Source organism: Abramis brama (genome assembly GCF_963993115.1).
Source record: "Abramis brama genome assembly, chromosome: 1".
Lineage (NCBI taxonomy): Eukaryota > Metazoa > Chordata > Actinopteri > Cypriniformes > Leuciscidae > Abramis > Abramis brama.
Window position 1 is genome coordinate 21,664,677 of NC_139963.1, and position 14,543 is coordinate 21,679,219.

The 14,543-nt window shown below is 36.7% G+C and overlaps 1 protein-coding gene across 4 annotated transcripts; it reads left to right on the forward strand.

Moving 5' to 3' along the window:
* Positions 1-1,083: 1,083 nt before the first annotated feature.
* Positions 1,084-12,237, forward strand: csf2rb (colony stimulating factor 2 receptor subunit beta). 4 transcript variants are annotated; one of them, XM_084114840.1, is made up of 14 exons: positions 1,084-1,213; positions 3,826-3,983; positions 4,649-4,787; positions 4,936-5,105; positions 5,192-5,340; positions 7,640-7,787; positions 7,895-8,021; positions 8,124-8,275; positions 8,368-8,501; positions 8,599-8,779; positions 9,388-9,484; positions 9,659-9,728; positions 10,073-10,167; positions 10,688-12,237. In XM_084114840.1, exons 2-14 carry the CDS (start codon positions 3,881-3,883, stop codon positions 11,145-11,147), a joined length of 2,025 nt encoding a protein of 674 aa, XP_083970966.1. In that variant the 5' UTR covers positions 1,084-1,213; positions 3,826-3,880; the 3' UTR covers positions 11,148-12,237. The 4 variants fall into 4 exon arrangements, with proteins under 4 accessions (XP_083970966.1, XP_083970967.1, XP_083970964.1 ...); XM_084114841.1 differs by lacking the exon at positions 1,084-1,213 and adding an exon at positions 1,257-1,375; XM_084114838.1 differs by lacking the exon at positions 1,084-1,213 and adding an exon at positions 1,264-1,724.
* Positions 12,238-14,543: the final 2,306 nt, after the last annotated feature.

Sequence of the window (14,543 nt, forward strand, 5' to 3'; positions counted from 1 at the left end):
CCTTTTTGCCTGAAATGATTCACAAATATCATATATTGTGTTGCTATGGTGCTCTAAATGGTTGCTAGGGCATAGTTTGATAGCTTCACAATGATCCTGAGAGACTGATTGGTCGTCTGAGTAAAATGAGCCCGCCCCCTTGTCTCTATGACACTGTGATCCAGAGTTATGTTCAATACAAAATCCCTATGCAATTGACCATAGTAGGAAAAACGCATGCTATGGTATTCCAGGGTGACAATATCTAAATAAACCTTAAATTAGTCATTTTGTATTGCATTTATCTTGCTTTCATATAGCATTACGGTTCATAACATTAAAATGTTCTGTTTTACTTCAGAAATCACTGGCACAATTTACCCCCAATGTATTCCCCCAAAGGCACAACTTCTCCCGCACCAGGGGCAAGTTGTGCCATGAGACCACTTTTTTCCCAAGAGCTATATTTCTGAAACAATTTATTTCAGATCCAAAGTTATTGTTCTCAGGGATGCACCACATCCTGAAATATATGTACATCCTTAAGTTGAAGGCATTACTGCCATGGCCTCACTTTAAAGTCACTTTGAGTAAAAACTGGCACAACTCACCCCACTCTCCCCTATCGGATTTGGGACCACATACCCAAGTGGCCTGGGTCGCATTTGAAAAGATCGGATCTGTGTCGTTCAGACTGTCATGAAAAGATCAGATACAGGTAGCATAGGGGCAAAAAAAATCGGAATTGGGTCGTTTCAGCCTGCAGTGTGAATGTAGCCTCAGTGTCACCTTCTAATTGAACAGAATTACTAGTATGGCACATATTTAGCATTAGGGATTTGAACAACCCTTGTGCGGTAACTTTTGTGGGGACAAGCACCATCCAGTGACAAAAATAGTATTTTTAGTCATCCTGTGTTTGTTAAGGAACACTTGTGTTCGTAATTCAGAGACACATACCAAGGGATTGCTCGTGGTTACTGGAAATATAAGACAAACAAACTGGGTGTTTAAACATGTTTCCATCAGCAACCAATCAAAAAGTCAAATGGCTTATACATGATATACTTGAACACCTAGGTTCACTATGACTTCAAATAGAAGAGCTGAGTATAACTCATGCGTGCACACGCACACTATGCACAGAGAAAAAGAGGAAGAGAAAGAGTTCTGACACTTTCAGGATCTCCTGCCTGTTACTGGAAAGCTCTCACTGCTGTTTGCGTCTGCAAATGTGAGTTCATGGGTATACCTCAACATATGTGTTAGCAACTGAATGTGGAAGTATGAGTGTGTGAATGTATTTTTGCATGTGTGAAGTGAAATGTGTGTAGAGGTTCTGTACGAAAGCTGTGACATTCATTCTCCATAAGAAGGTGCCGTTCATGCTGTAAAGGTGAATACAGTCAATATATTGATTAAGATATTATTTAGTTATTGGTTCATATTCAGCTGCAGCATGTTAACCCATTTCCTGTGGAAGTCTGTTTTGATGACCAAACAACTATTGTTTTTACCCAACTGATAAAAAAAAGGAACTTTTGGTTTTGAGCTATAGTTCAAGTAAATGATCTCATGTGTGCATATGCACTTCAGTTATGAGAACACCGCCTCAAACACACTCACTAGTAGGCTAAAGCATGTTGATTTGAAGTCGATTAGCAACAGACCAAGATAAGTACTCTTTAATCCAAGCACTGATGAATGGGAAGTTTACTAGCCTGCTTTTGATGACAGAAATACAGGTAAGGATTTTTTAAACCAAGAATATACTTTTAGATGAGTATGAAATTGTGTAATAAGTTTTCAGCTATTGCAATTCGCAGACATATATGTTTTATATAGTATTAAAATTAGTCAAATTCAAAAATCACCAGTGACAGAAGTGGAAAATATATGATATTAAGATAATTTGGGTGAATTCATGAAATAGAGCACTAATGTTTGGAAAAATATCAAATATTTCCATTATATTGAACTCGCAAAGACTGAAACAACATTGATAATACAATGGGATATATGGAAAAAAGATCATTGATAAGTTATCATGAAGTGGTAATTTAACAATTTTCAAAAAACAACTTTGTTATAAGCGTCTCTGAAGACTTCCGAATCAAAAATGACCTTTACCCTGATTTTATATGGATTAAAGATCATCTCAATAATAGAGTAGACAGATAATCAGAAACCAAAAAGACTATAGATAATTATATTCTCAACATGTTTTTATCCCTAAGATTCTCTGAGAAATAACAACATTTAACCTAAAAAATAAACATGAAGATATATTCGGAAGATGTTTCAAGAAGAAAATCTTAACAAAAAAAAAGTGTTGCTTTTAAGCATAGCTAAATTTATTACGTTTTATGCTTAAAACAAATAAACAAACAAAAAATACCAAAAAAATTATTAGATTTCTGAAAACAAGTAAATCTGTCTTGTTGCAGTGTTTTACACTGTTAAACCGTATTTTTTTTTTTTTTTTTTTTTTTTGCTTTGTTTATTGCAAAGCAAACATGAAGGCCACCAAGAGTTGTTGCGGTGAAAACATATTGTAAGTCAGTGTAGGAACAAGGAGTGAGGTAAAACATGTTTTTTGTTTCTTTTGCCCTTTCAGCTCTCACCTACGTTCGCTCCTGTAATTCACCGCAGCTAAACATAGCAGCCGTACGGCAAACAACCTCTAAATGAAAGCGTAAACTTAAAATTGGCAGACAAACATAAGAAACGAAAATAACTTTTACAAACTACACATATTTTAAAGTCAATTTCCGACAGAACGTGTTCAGTTTTACCACATCTCTTTCCCCCAACGCCCCTCACAGTCTTTTAAGCTCAGGGAAATCCCTTTCTTTACAGTTTCCTGGCAGTTGCGAGATCAGTGTCAGAGTACCACGTCTGTGTTTTACGCTGTGTCGCTCCATTAGTGGGTTAAGGGTAGGGTCAGGTTCACCGCAGAAGCGTAGTTTTATGTACAGTTATTGTACAAAACGTGTGCCATGAAGATCTAGAGCGATTATCAAGATTTGCACCTGTTCCTTGAGGTGCTCCATTAATTAAAATATGGATTTTGAATCCTCAATTTAAAGATGGATTTGGAGATCACCATACTTTTGTCTCAAACAGTAAGCTATTTTATATATACAACTTTGTGCTTCATCCTTCATTTTTAGATGCTTTGTTACGTTTTCAAAATAACTAATACTTTTAAAGTTAAGTTTGTCAGTTTCTATGTTAAAACACTTCTAACTGAAGACACAACCGATGGTATGAGTTTTACGCAGGACAATCTGTTTGCCGGAACAATGGCAGACGGGAGTAGGTCTAGTGTTCAGGAAAACCAGCTTTATTTTTACAATTTGGTTTCATTTGGTGGCACAGAAATGACTTCAAAAACACTTCAGCTTTAAAGTTTGCTGTGTGAATGCAGTATTTTTTAATGACAGGAAAAATGTAATGTAAGAAAAATGAAATTCTGTACTTCAAAGCAATAAGTATTTCCCAGAAGCATGTCTGTGGTGTGTTTTTGTGTTTGCTTTTATAACAGCGTAATGTCATTCCCCTAAAATGAAAATTTTGAAATTACCTCACCCTTTGTTAGCACCTCACATGTTTTGTTCCAAACTGTATGACTTTTTTTCCTTCTGTGGAACACAAAATAAGATATTTTGAAGATTGCCTTGTTTTTTTGAAAGACGGTGAGGTTCAATGTTGTTTGTACCCCAAAGTTCTTCAAAACAAACGACTGCAGGGTGAATAAACAATGACAGAATTTTCTTTTTTTGGGTGAACTGTCCCTTTAAATTGAATGGTTCTAACCATCAACACTGGTTTGTAAATATTCAGATATCTTGGAAGTAAACAGAAGAATTGCCTGCTGTAAAAGTGCATCTCGGCTACAATGTTCTCCACATGGATTCTGCATATGGTTTCATTCACTCTGCTGGTCAGACGGGGCATTGGTGACAACCAGTGTCCTCATTATGAAGTCGAGACTGGGAAAGGTGAGAGAGAAAGATAACACCTTCAGATATTATTGCATTCAATTTTATAAGACCTGTGTAGTTCAGGCCTGTGTCCATCAGATAGACCTTATCGGTGGTCTCTCTAATCTTATTGTGGCCTCCGTCCTGCACTCATACATATAAATTTTATTATCCCCGCAAAAATAAACTCTTATCTTGGACCTAGCTAGACAGTCAATAGAGATTTTCCTTTGCAGACACTTGAGGATGTGGTCAGTTAGATTTGCAGAATTTTAGAAATTCACTTCTAAGTAATCTTGAGGGCCTTGCTGAATCTAAAAATAGTATATAAAAATCCCTTTAAGTTTAGCAATCCAAAAATTACATCATCCAGAACTTTGTCAATCTAAGCCTCTAGAAGTTCCTGTCTGTGGTCACACGTCTGTGAGATAGCGATGTTCTTGGAAACAAAGTTTGCAGTGTTCATGCATTGCAATTTTAATGTCCAATGGTTTCCATGAAATACTTTTGGGAAGAATGTCCTGTAATGTGACATCCTAAAAGCACCAAGAACAGTAAATATAAAGATAACTATAACAATATCTGTTCTATAACTATAACAGAGAAAAATGTTCTGGTGACTGCATGCTCTGCATGCTTTGGTGACTTTACCTTTAATACTGACCTTTGATCTCTTGATTTAGAATCTCCATTGATGGATTCCTTGCAGTGCTACAATGACTACATGACACATGCACAATGCAGCTGGGAGGTCGATCCGCATGGTCTTCCACAGGCTACAGCAAACAAATCCATCTTTGAACTTTACTACTGGGGCAAGAGGTAGGAGAAAGAAAGAAAGAAAGAAAGAAAGAAAGAAAGAAAGAAAGAAAGAAAGAAAGAAAGAAAGAAAGAAAGAAAGAAAGAAAGAAAGAAAGACTACAATGGGGAAAATTAACTCTCTCTCTCTCTCTCTCTCTCTCCTTCTCAGACAAGAAACACATTGCAAACCGCTCAGACCCATTGTGCTTCCCAATGGGAAGACATTTCACCAGTGTCGCTTTGACACTAGAAGGTTTGGCATTGGTACAAATCACACTCTATATTTCAAAGTACCCTGTAAGTACCCCAAAGCCACAACCTTCAAAGTTGCTCAGCATGGTGAGTGTGTGTTTTGTGCATGTATTTTACCTTCTAAAGCAACTCTGGTGTGGAAAGGCATTTCACCGTTCTGTGTGTGATTTTAGGAAAAGTTAAGGCCCCGATTGACTTGACGGAGAAGGTGGCTGATGGCGGAGGTCATCTGCTGTCCTGGAAAAGCCCATATCCCGCATCCTCAAATATCACAAGAACTCTAACATACCAGCTTCAGTATAGCAGAATGCAAGATTGGACTGTGAGTACACACATATACAGTACATTGTCAGAATACTGTGCTCTATCTACCCCTAAGGGGATGTTAATTTAAGATAAGGTACTAACATACTCCCTTAGGGTTAGATTCAATAAACATGAAAAAAATGATATAATTGTATAATATATATAATTTTTTATTCATGTTTATTGAATTTATAGAGAGTACAAAAAAACAGCATTTATTTGAAATCAAAATCTTGAAGACAATTTATCACACACACACAATTGTTTGTAATTGTCTTCAATACATTTATATTTTCTACAGTAAGAACACATTCAATTTATGAAAAATGACAATACAGACATTTATAATGTTACAAAAGATTTTGATGATATACTTGATATATTCAAAATATAATCTGATAGCAACATTTTCTATGCCTTGTGTGAATATCCTGTCTACAACATGCTGCAGCAGCTTTGTTTCACTGTACTATCAAACAACACAATCTGACACTGTAAGGAAACGTCATAATAACCTCAAACTTTCCCACCTAAGATAAAGCCTCCACATGAAAGAGTGATGCTAGCGGTCTGAAACTGGAGATAGATCCACCGTCAAGATTGGGATATTTACAAGGGTGAATGCTGAGTGCGTTTATTTGTGTATTTATGCGATTGGTTAGCCTGACTGCGCAATGTTTGGTTACCCGTTAATGTGTGTTTGCACATGCACAATCAGTGTGTTACCTATGTAATCAGTATATGCCACTTGTGGAAAAATAAATGGTTGTGTGGTTTAACATGCTGCCAAAATACTTGTGTACTGTATACTGCATAAATATTACAACTTATATTTCCAGTGTGATGAATTAAAGGGATACTTCAGGATTATCGTGCTTTCCTCCCTCATGTCCCCCTGAGACGAGAGATTTATGTATTTTTTGTCTGAAAAAAATCGTCCGATGACGCAAAAAAACGTCATTTTGCGTCATCGGAGGATTTTTTGGCCATTTCGGGTGATCTCGAAATCCCAGGCAGACTCGTCACGGAGACTCACTAGTAGCCTAGTCTTGTTGTTTAACTGCGCGCTTTTACCGGTAGGCGTGGCTTGGGAGTGGCCTCGTAGAGCAGCGAAGCAAGTGCATTCTGGGAGTTGTTGTCTTTCATCCACATAAGCCAAAAATACATTTTCTGGCTTTTCTCAGTCTAGAAAGCTCCAAATTCAAAAATAATTTCACATTTCTACTACATAAATGACCCATTTTAAATACACATTCATCTTTCCAGAGGTGAAGTATCCCTTTAAGTAAGGGATTATGCACATCCAGCCGGTTGCTATCTGCTTTGCGTTGGGGGATCAGGACTGTGCATGTGTTATCAGTTTTTACCAGTCGTTATCAGGAAATAACCATGCTGGATGGTGCAATTGACCAATTAGAATTAGAAAGTATTTCACAGAGCCGTGTGATAATTATATATAACATGGGCTACAGCATGATTGCAAGTGTGAATATGTTTTACACAACAGTTCAATAATCAATGTGTTAATATTGAGTAACTTACACTTTTGACGCAATACTGACAGTTGTTTGCTCCGCCAAGGACAATATTTCCAAAAGAAGCCACAGAACAACCGACTATTGCTTGTCTCCGTGAAACACACAGGGTGTTTACTTCCTGAATGAATCAGTATATTTGAAAAAAAAAATCAGTTCAGTAAATGAATTAGTCATTATAAGGTGTGTTCGACTCGAAGCGGTGCTGCGCTGACCGATCGTCGTGTGACATCAAAGTACTGTAAAAGCGTTTCGAAGGCATACGGAGCCGTCTGCTCTCTAATCGCCCTCGCGGTACTTTGATGTCATACAGCGATCGCGCTGCACCGCTTCAGGTCGAACACACTCATAAGCGCGCTTGTTTTGTTCGTGTATGAATCAGGGATTTTTTAGGCAAAACGGTTCAGTGAATGATTCAGTGACGCACTAACAAAGATTTTCTTTACATTTTTATTGAGGGAAAGAACTAAAATACCATTGCAAACAACATAATCAAAAAAAAAAAAAAAACAATTCAAAAATATGTAGGCCTATCTGTTTTCATATATATATATATATACATATATAGCCCACCACCCTTTTGGTGAAATTTTTGTACAGCATTATGGGTAATGTAGATTTTCCAACTGATAAATGCTTTACTTTTGAATTTAAAAATAAGTAAAAAATAATAAAGCAGATGGCTTCAACAACCATATACAATGTCTTTAAGGTTATTTATGATGTCAGATTTTATTGGTTGCATGTTATTGAAAATTTCATTCTGTTTTACTGGAACAGACTGTGGATAACATTAATGCGTCCGAGTATATAATTGACAAGGAGTCACTGTTGCCCGGCAACCATTATGAAGCCAGAGTGAGGGCGCGGGGTCCTGTAGGACTCTGGAGTGACTGGAGCCCCCTAGTGTCCTGGAAGACTCACAATGGTGTTATTTTTGTTTATTTATTTATTTATGTTTGCTCACAATCTATACATTTTTTTCCTTATTATACTGCAAATACCTGTTTTAATGAAGTTCATGGCCTCTTGCAGATGGAGCCTTTAACCTGCAGTGTGTGATTGTGGGAGAAAAAACTGTGGCGTGTTCCTGGCAAATGAAGACAGACCATGTTCAGTTTATGTCTTATCATCTCTTGTGCAGTGACAGTGATAACGCTGAGTGAGTTCTCCATCCACCCCAAACTCATATGATGTCCCTAATAATTGATCTACAGTGTGATGTCACATCCTGTACATTGACAACCCTTTCTCTGTCCCTCAGATTATCTGCTTGTTGTAAATATCCTCAGCTGCAGTCCCAGGACGCTGAGCTATCCGAGTTTATGTGTTCTGTGAATGTCTCTGACCCTTACCTGTTAACAGTGGAGCTGAAACCAGTGCTATTCAGTAAGACGTTCAGAACTGCAGAACACAGTAAGTCTCTGTTGTTTAGTGGAGTCTTGAGTGCCAGTGCTGCCCTCTGGAGTTTAGGAAGAACATTCATGTTTGTTCTTCTTTTCTTCAAGTTAAATTTTTACAACCTGACCCGATTAAGGTGATGGAAGAAGATGGCACCTACAACTTTAACTGGTCTGTACCAGCTCTTCCAACAAAGGCGGAGATAGAGTACTCCACCGAGCTAAACATCTCGACCAACGAGGTGTGTTTGCTACTTTCGGTAACTGTGTTGCATTGACTAAATGATTCATTGTAGCTGTGACTGATCACATGCCTGGTTTTACTTTCTTTTTTTGTAGGACTCAAAGATCATTCTCCTTCAAGAGGGGGTCAACTATTTTGCGATTCCTTCTGGGAATCTATATCATTCAACTGATTACCAGGCCCAGATCAGATTACTGCCTGTAATTAAACAAAACGACGTGTATAAAGTTCAGCCATCAGATTGGTCGGAGCCAGCAGTGTTCACCACTAAGCCAGGTAACACTCTGCACTTCTGATCATACAACCCTATTTTATAATGTTGATATATTTCTTTCCTAATTTAATTTTAGACAAATTTGGATAATGTGTCAGTGCGCAGTTCACAACTGAGATGTTGGAAATGGTTTAAAATGATGAATTACTGATTTCTTCCATATAAATGAAATTACACACTAAATCATTTATTAAATAAGGTTTGAAAAAAGTAAATTATTAAAATTGACACATGCGTTGAATTTGGGTAGAGTGGGTGAATTTTGAAATTACTATTAAAAAAGTGGCACAGAGCATTTAAAATCACCCTGCTGCATGTGTGTTTGTGTATGTATGCATTTATTTGTTTGTTCATTTATTCATTCAGATATACTTATTGAGTGTGTTGTATACTCTGTACTCTTGTATACTCTGTCCTATGTGTGCATATGTGCTTTGCATTAAAAAAATCAACTTTATACATGTGTACTGAATTCATAGAGAGATTCTTTTAAAATAAAAAAGATGTAAGAAGTTCTGGGAACATCTTTGTAAAATTATTTAAGCTTATAGGACAACATTAATTGATACCCACAGGACATAACTCAATACATGATGCTTTTTGTGTGTAGTTTTATTGCCCACCAGCTCTGTCATCTACATTTTGATTCCTGTGTTTGTGGTGGTGCTTGTCGTCATCTTGTACAATGCCCTTCCTGCCTGTCACAGGTAAAACACACCACACATTTATGCATTTATGCATCTATCCAACATGCATTACCTGAAAATCAAACTCATTACACTGGTATTGCTAGCCCATGGTGTTTGAGCTACAAGAACATTCATTATGTAGATTTTTTTGTATGTGTGTTTATTTATTCATGCGTGTAATTCCATTAACAGAAGGATCAAGTTATGGAACGGTTCGCTTCCATCGCCCATAAAGAGCAAAGTGTTGGAGGGGATGATCAAGGTGTGTCTTTACTGACTGATTATTTCAACTTTTTTTTTTTTCTTGCCTGATCAAAACCCTTCTGCTCCCAGTGATATTCCTCTGACCGTTTCTCTTTTGTAATGTCTCTCAGCCATCTCTCTGGCTGCATCTGAAATCACATACTTCCCTACTATATATAGTAGCTGAAAAACATATGTGACAAAAGAAGTATGTCCGAATTCACAGTACTCATAAAAGAGTAGGCAAAAACTACCCAGATTACCTTCTTCTTCCGGCTTTTTGCCTATCAGTTTTGTCTTTATAGCCTACGTTTTATAACTAGTAAATTACATATTTCATTTTTCTATCTCTCTCTCTTTCAGAAGTCTCCCACCGGATGGCCGCATATCATTGAGAAAGAGGCGGCCTCTGTTTGTGTTCTGCTGGCTACAGACAATCTCAGTATCTGCAAAAGCAGGTAAGCTCTCACTCAAATGAAAACATTTCACAATAAAACAGTTCTAAATTTGGCACAAAATGAATGTGTTGTGCACTTGTGATGTCTACATATATTTGCATGATCATGGTCTTTTGTGTAGGAATTACAGTATGGTCTCTGCAACAGTGATATTTTAGTATAATTTATATACTAATATTGTATTTATACACATTTTGAATTAGCTTTTATTTTCATGGTTTCAGTTTTTTTGTGTGTGCATTTTTTTGTAAATGTTGTACTTTTGTAATTTTTATCACTTTTTGTTTTTTAAATATTTTTATTTAGCTTTCATTTTTATATCAGCGCTATATAAATAAAAGACACTTGACTTCAGCTTTGTTTCAATAACCAAACATTTTTTTTAATAGTTTTATATTTTGTTTTAGATTATGAAAAAATATGTTGCATTATGGTGTGGATTGCGTATTGAAATTCATGTCGACTTTAAAGTGCATCTTAAATCTCTATGTCTGACATTTTATCCATAATTTTGTTACAGTGTCACCTGCGAGCCGCTTTTGTTAAACACTGAAGATATGAGTTTAAATGCTGTTAAAATGGGACAGTCATGTGGATCAAACCACTTGTGCACCTACGTGGGGGAAGGCATGTGCAAAGACAAATCAGGCATGAACTTCAGTGGGCCTTATATTCTGTGCTGTGAGGATCCCTGCTCTCAGGACAAAGTATTGGACGGGTCTACAGTCAGAGATCACACATCTGTGTTAGGAAAGTCTGAGAGTTTTGCTCCAATAAATGGAGGCTACGTTGTAACTCCTCCCACCGCCATGCCAGCCATTCAAAACCCCGCCGCCCCCGTTGACAGTCCGAACAATAACCCATCAGATGAACCTCCGGCATACACCCCCAGCCCAGATCAGGGTTGTACGGTCCTCCCTCATCCATCCGGATACTTCACGATGCCATGTGTTGCCATGAGTGGATCGTCTGGAATGTAATTATCTAGGACTCCATGTTAGTTTGGTGTATTTAAAAAAATAATAATAAATGTGAAGTCCTCAAAGATGGACCCAGAGATGCAAGCGAGGGCCATGGCTAAAATGTGCATGATACTGAGCACAATAAACGCAGGTAAAATCTTTGCTTTATTTAAAATGTCACTCCAAAGGGATAGTTAACCCAAAAATTTTAATTACGTATTCCAAACCTGTATGAGTTTCTTTCTTCTGTTCTCCAAAACTCAAAACTCAAAAAAAAAAAAAAAAAAGATATCATGAAGAATGTTGGTAACCAGACAGTTGACGGCACCCATTGACTTCCATAGTAGGAAAATACTATGGAAGTCAATGGGTGCCATCAACTGTCTGGTTACCAACTTTCTTTTAAATATCTTCCTTCAACACAAGAAACACAAGAAACTCAAGAAACTCATACAGGTTTAGGACAACTTTCACATGTACATAATGAAAGCTGGTGAAAAACTCGTTGGAGCTTCAGAAGGACTTGTTAAAGCTGCTGTGCTATGACAGTCTCACCAACAGATGGCAGTAATGCTTTAAATGAATGTAAGAAAAATCTTATTTTGTTTTCTCTTTTCCACTGTGCACACTGTGGAAAGCAAGGAAAGCAAACAACGCATTAGTCGAAAATGAATGTTTTTGTCTGTGCCTAGCTCACACAGGCTATTCGCTGCATTGAATGTATTCTGCTTGTTGTTAATTCATTTTGAAATGCTTGACATACAAACACCAAACGCTTTCACGCAGAAATCACAATTGTATCAATAATGAGTTTCAATACCCAGCTGAAACCACACACACGCAAAACAAGCGAGTAAATAAATCACTTGTACTATAGGGGGCCTTAGAAACAAGTCATAAACATAGGCTATTATTAGAAATGGAAAACGTAGGCTAAGTGAGTCTACAAAACTTTGAACTAAATTTAATTTTGGGTAAAAATAAATTACAAAAATGACATTTCTGCGAATTTGCGTGTAGCCTACTGTTGGCATATATAAAACTGTTTGTTGTATTTTAACTGGTTTTGAGAATGTTACTGTTTATTCTCAACAAGAGTGAACAGGTTGCACAGAAAGCTACGTGTACGGAATTATTTGTAAATGAGACTTATTCTTTGTTGTAGTGCTTTGTTTGGCTGTTTTCATCAAATTACATAACATAATATAACTATATAACTTAATGATAAAAAACTGTGTTATTTTTCTTACAGCTGAAGTGTTATTCCTATTGTCTTCCATTAGTCGTCCAAATAGACATGCCTGCGCCAAACTCACATCATTGATCCAAAGGCTTACGGTGTGTCGGAAATTGCATACTGTCTGAGTAGATACTGCATTTGAACTGCATTTAAAAAGAATGTTCTAAATGAATATAGATATGAATGTAATCCAGACATACAGTACTACATCTGCCATGTTGTTTTTGAAAATTATGAAAAATAACCCCTGAAATGATAACTTCTGGTGAATATTGTAGAAACTAATTGATACATTTAGATAAATATATTTCATACATTATAGCATTATAATACAACTTATTAGACCTATATATTTATAGAATAGCAAAGTAGGCCTAATCAATATACAGTGGCAGAGGCAGGATTTTTTCATAGGGGTGGCCAGGCAAGGGCCAGCAACCAGTCTGGGGTGGCACAGAAATATTAATTATTTTATCATAAAAAATGATTTATGCATTGGACCGTTTTAGTGTCTACTAGTGTTGGGTCCGAGTCCACCATTGTCGAGTCCGAGTCGAGTCCAAGTCCTTAACAATCGAGTCCGAGTCCAAGTCCAAGTCCAAAGAGGGCCGAGTCGCGGTTAACATCCGAGTCCGAGTCGAGTCCGGCCGAGTCCACAAAGATTTAAATGGTTTTAAATTGACCTTTCACAAAGACCCGCCCCTCTTACTGTCGCTACGTCCGACAAGCCATTCCGCTCTCACTCCGGAAATATGTTCTCACACAGTGAAATATATATTGCGGAGCAAAGAGGACACTGACAATGCGCCAACAGACAAGACAAGGCTACTTCTGGTATGAAATAAAGTCTCAGCTTTCAAATTTTGTAATTTTTATTTTTATGAAATTAAAACAATACACACCGTTTTGTGGTGCTTTAATATAGGCCTCAACTCAAGCAGCACATGAACTGATAATATCTTCTAGTTATAGCACGAATTAAACATGAATGAACATCAGAACTGCAAAAAGAATTCAATACACACCATTTTTCAAGTTCAAGTCCAATGACTTTAATCTACTATCTGGTTTGGTTTGTTTGTCGGACAAAAATGGCAGGTATCTGCATTATGATTGGTCAGATCGCATGTCAATCAAATTCCAGTGAAAGGTCTCAACACTGAGCTCTTAAATTAATATGTTAAACCTTACTAAATGATTCCAATGTATAGTTACAGTCATACGTTTACCTATCGTACATCTTTCAGATTCTGCAAGGTAATGCTCAAAAATATAACACAATGCATTAAGAGCCAGGAGTAAACTTTCGAGCAAGATGACGTTGATTTTTTAATTTTTATTTATTTTGATGATCTTATTTTGTTTTACATGCTAATATCTTATTTAGCCTCTAAATGGCAGGACTAAATTAATTAATGATTTTTAAAATAAAATAAGAGCAATTTACACCAATGATCCAGTTCAAAAATGTACACCCCCTGGCTCCTAATGGTTGCTTCCTTCTTGAGCATCACTAAATGTTTGCAGGGTTTGTAATAGTTGTGTATGAGTCCATCAGTTGTCTTCAGTGTGACAAGATGGATCTCACAATCATAGTCACTGCTAGTAAGGAGTCAAATATGCAGAAGATGCTGGAAAAGCAAAGAATGTGCAGGAGCTGGAGGACTTTTCCTCATGAACAACCATTAAAAAAAAAAACTAAAAAAAAACTTGTGGATCATTCAGGTAAAGAAACACAATATTAAAATAAAGCCTATGTAATTTGTCTTGTATTTTGTGTTTGTATTTTTTCTTGTGGACTAGGCTATTAAACATCCATTATGTGAAAAAGATTTTTCAGGGCAGTAATAAATAGCCTAGAAACAATGTTTTTATGATCATCCTCATTAAAAAATAAATAAATATTACATTTTGGAGATTCTGCAAGGTGTATGTAAACTTATGACTAAAGTGTAGGCTAAATCAATGTAACAAAAATCATAACATTATTAGACGCCAAAATGTTGCTTTGGTTATCACGTTCTCATGTTGCTATAGTTACTGTGTCAATCATCGCAATTTCATGACTCACAGGACTAAAATTCTGCGGATTCTCTCCGAAATTTAAATGCAGTTATCACTCTTTTTAATTTACAGTGTGAACGTAACCACTGGTCCTCTACAAGCATGAAAAA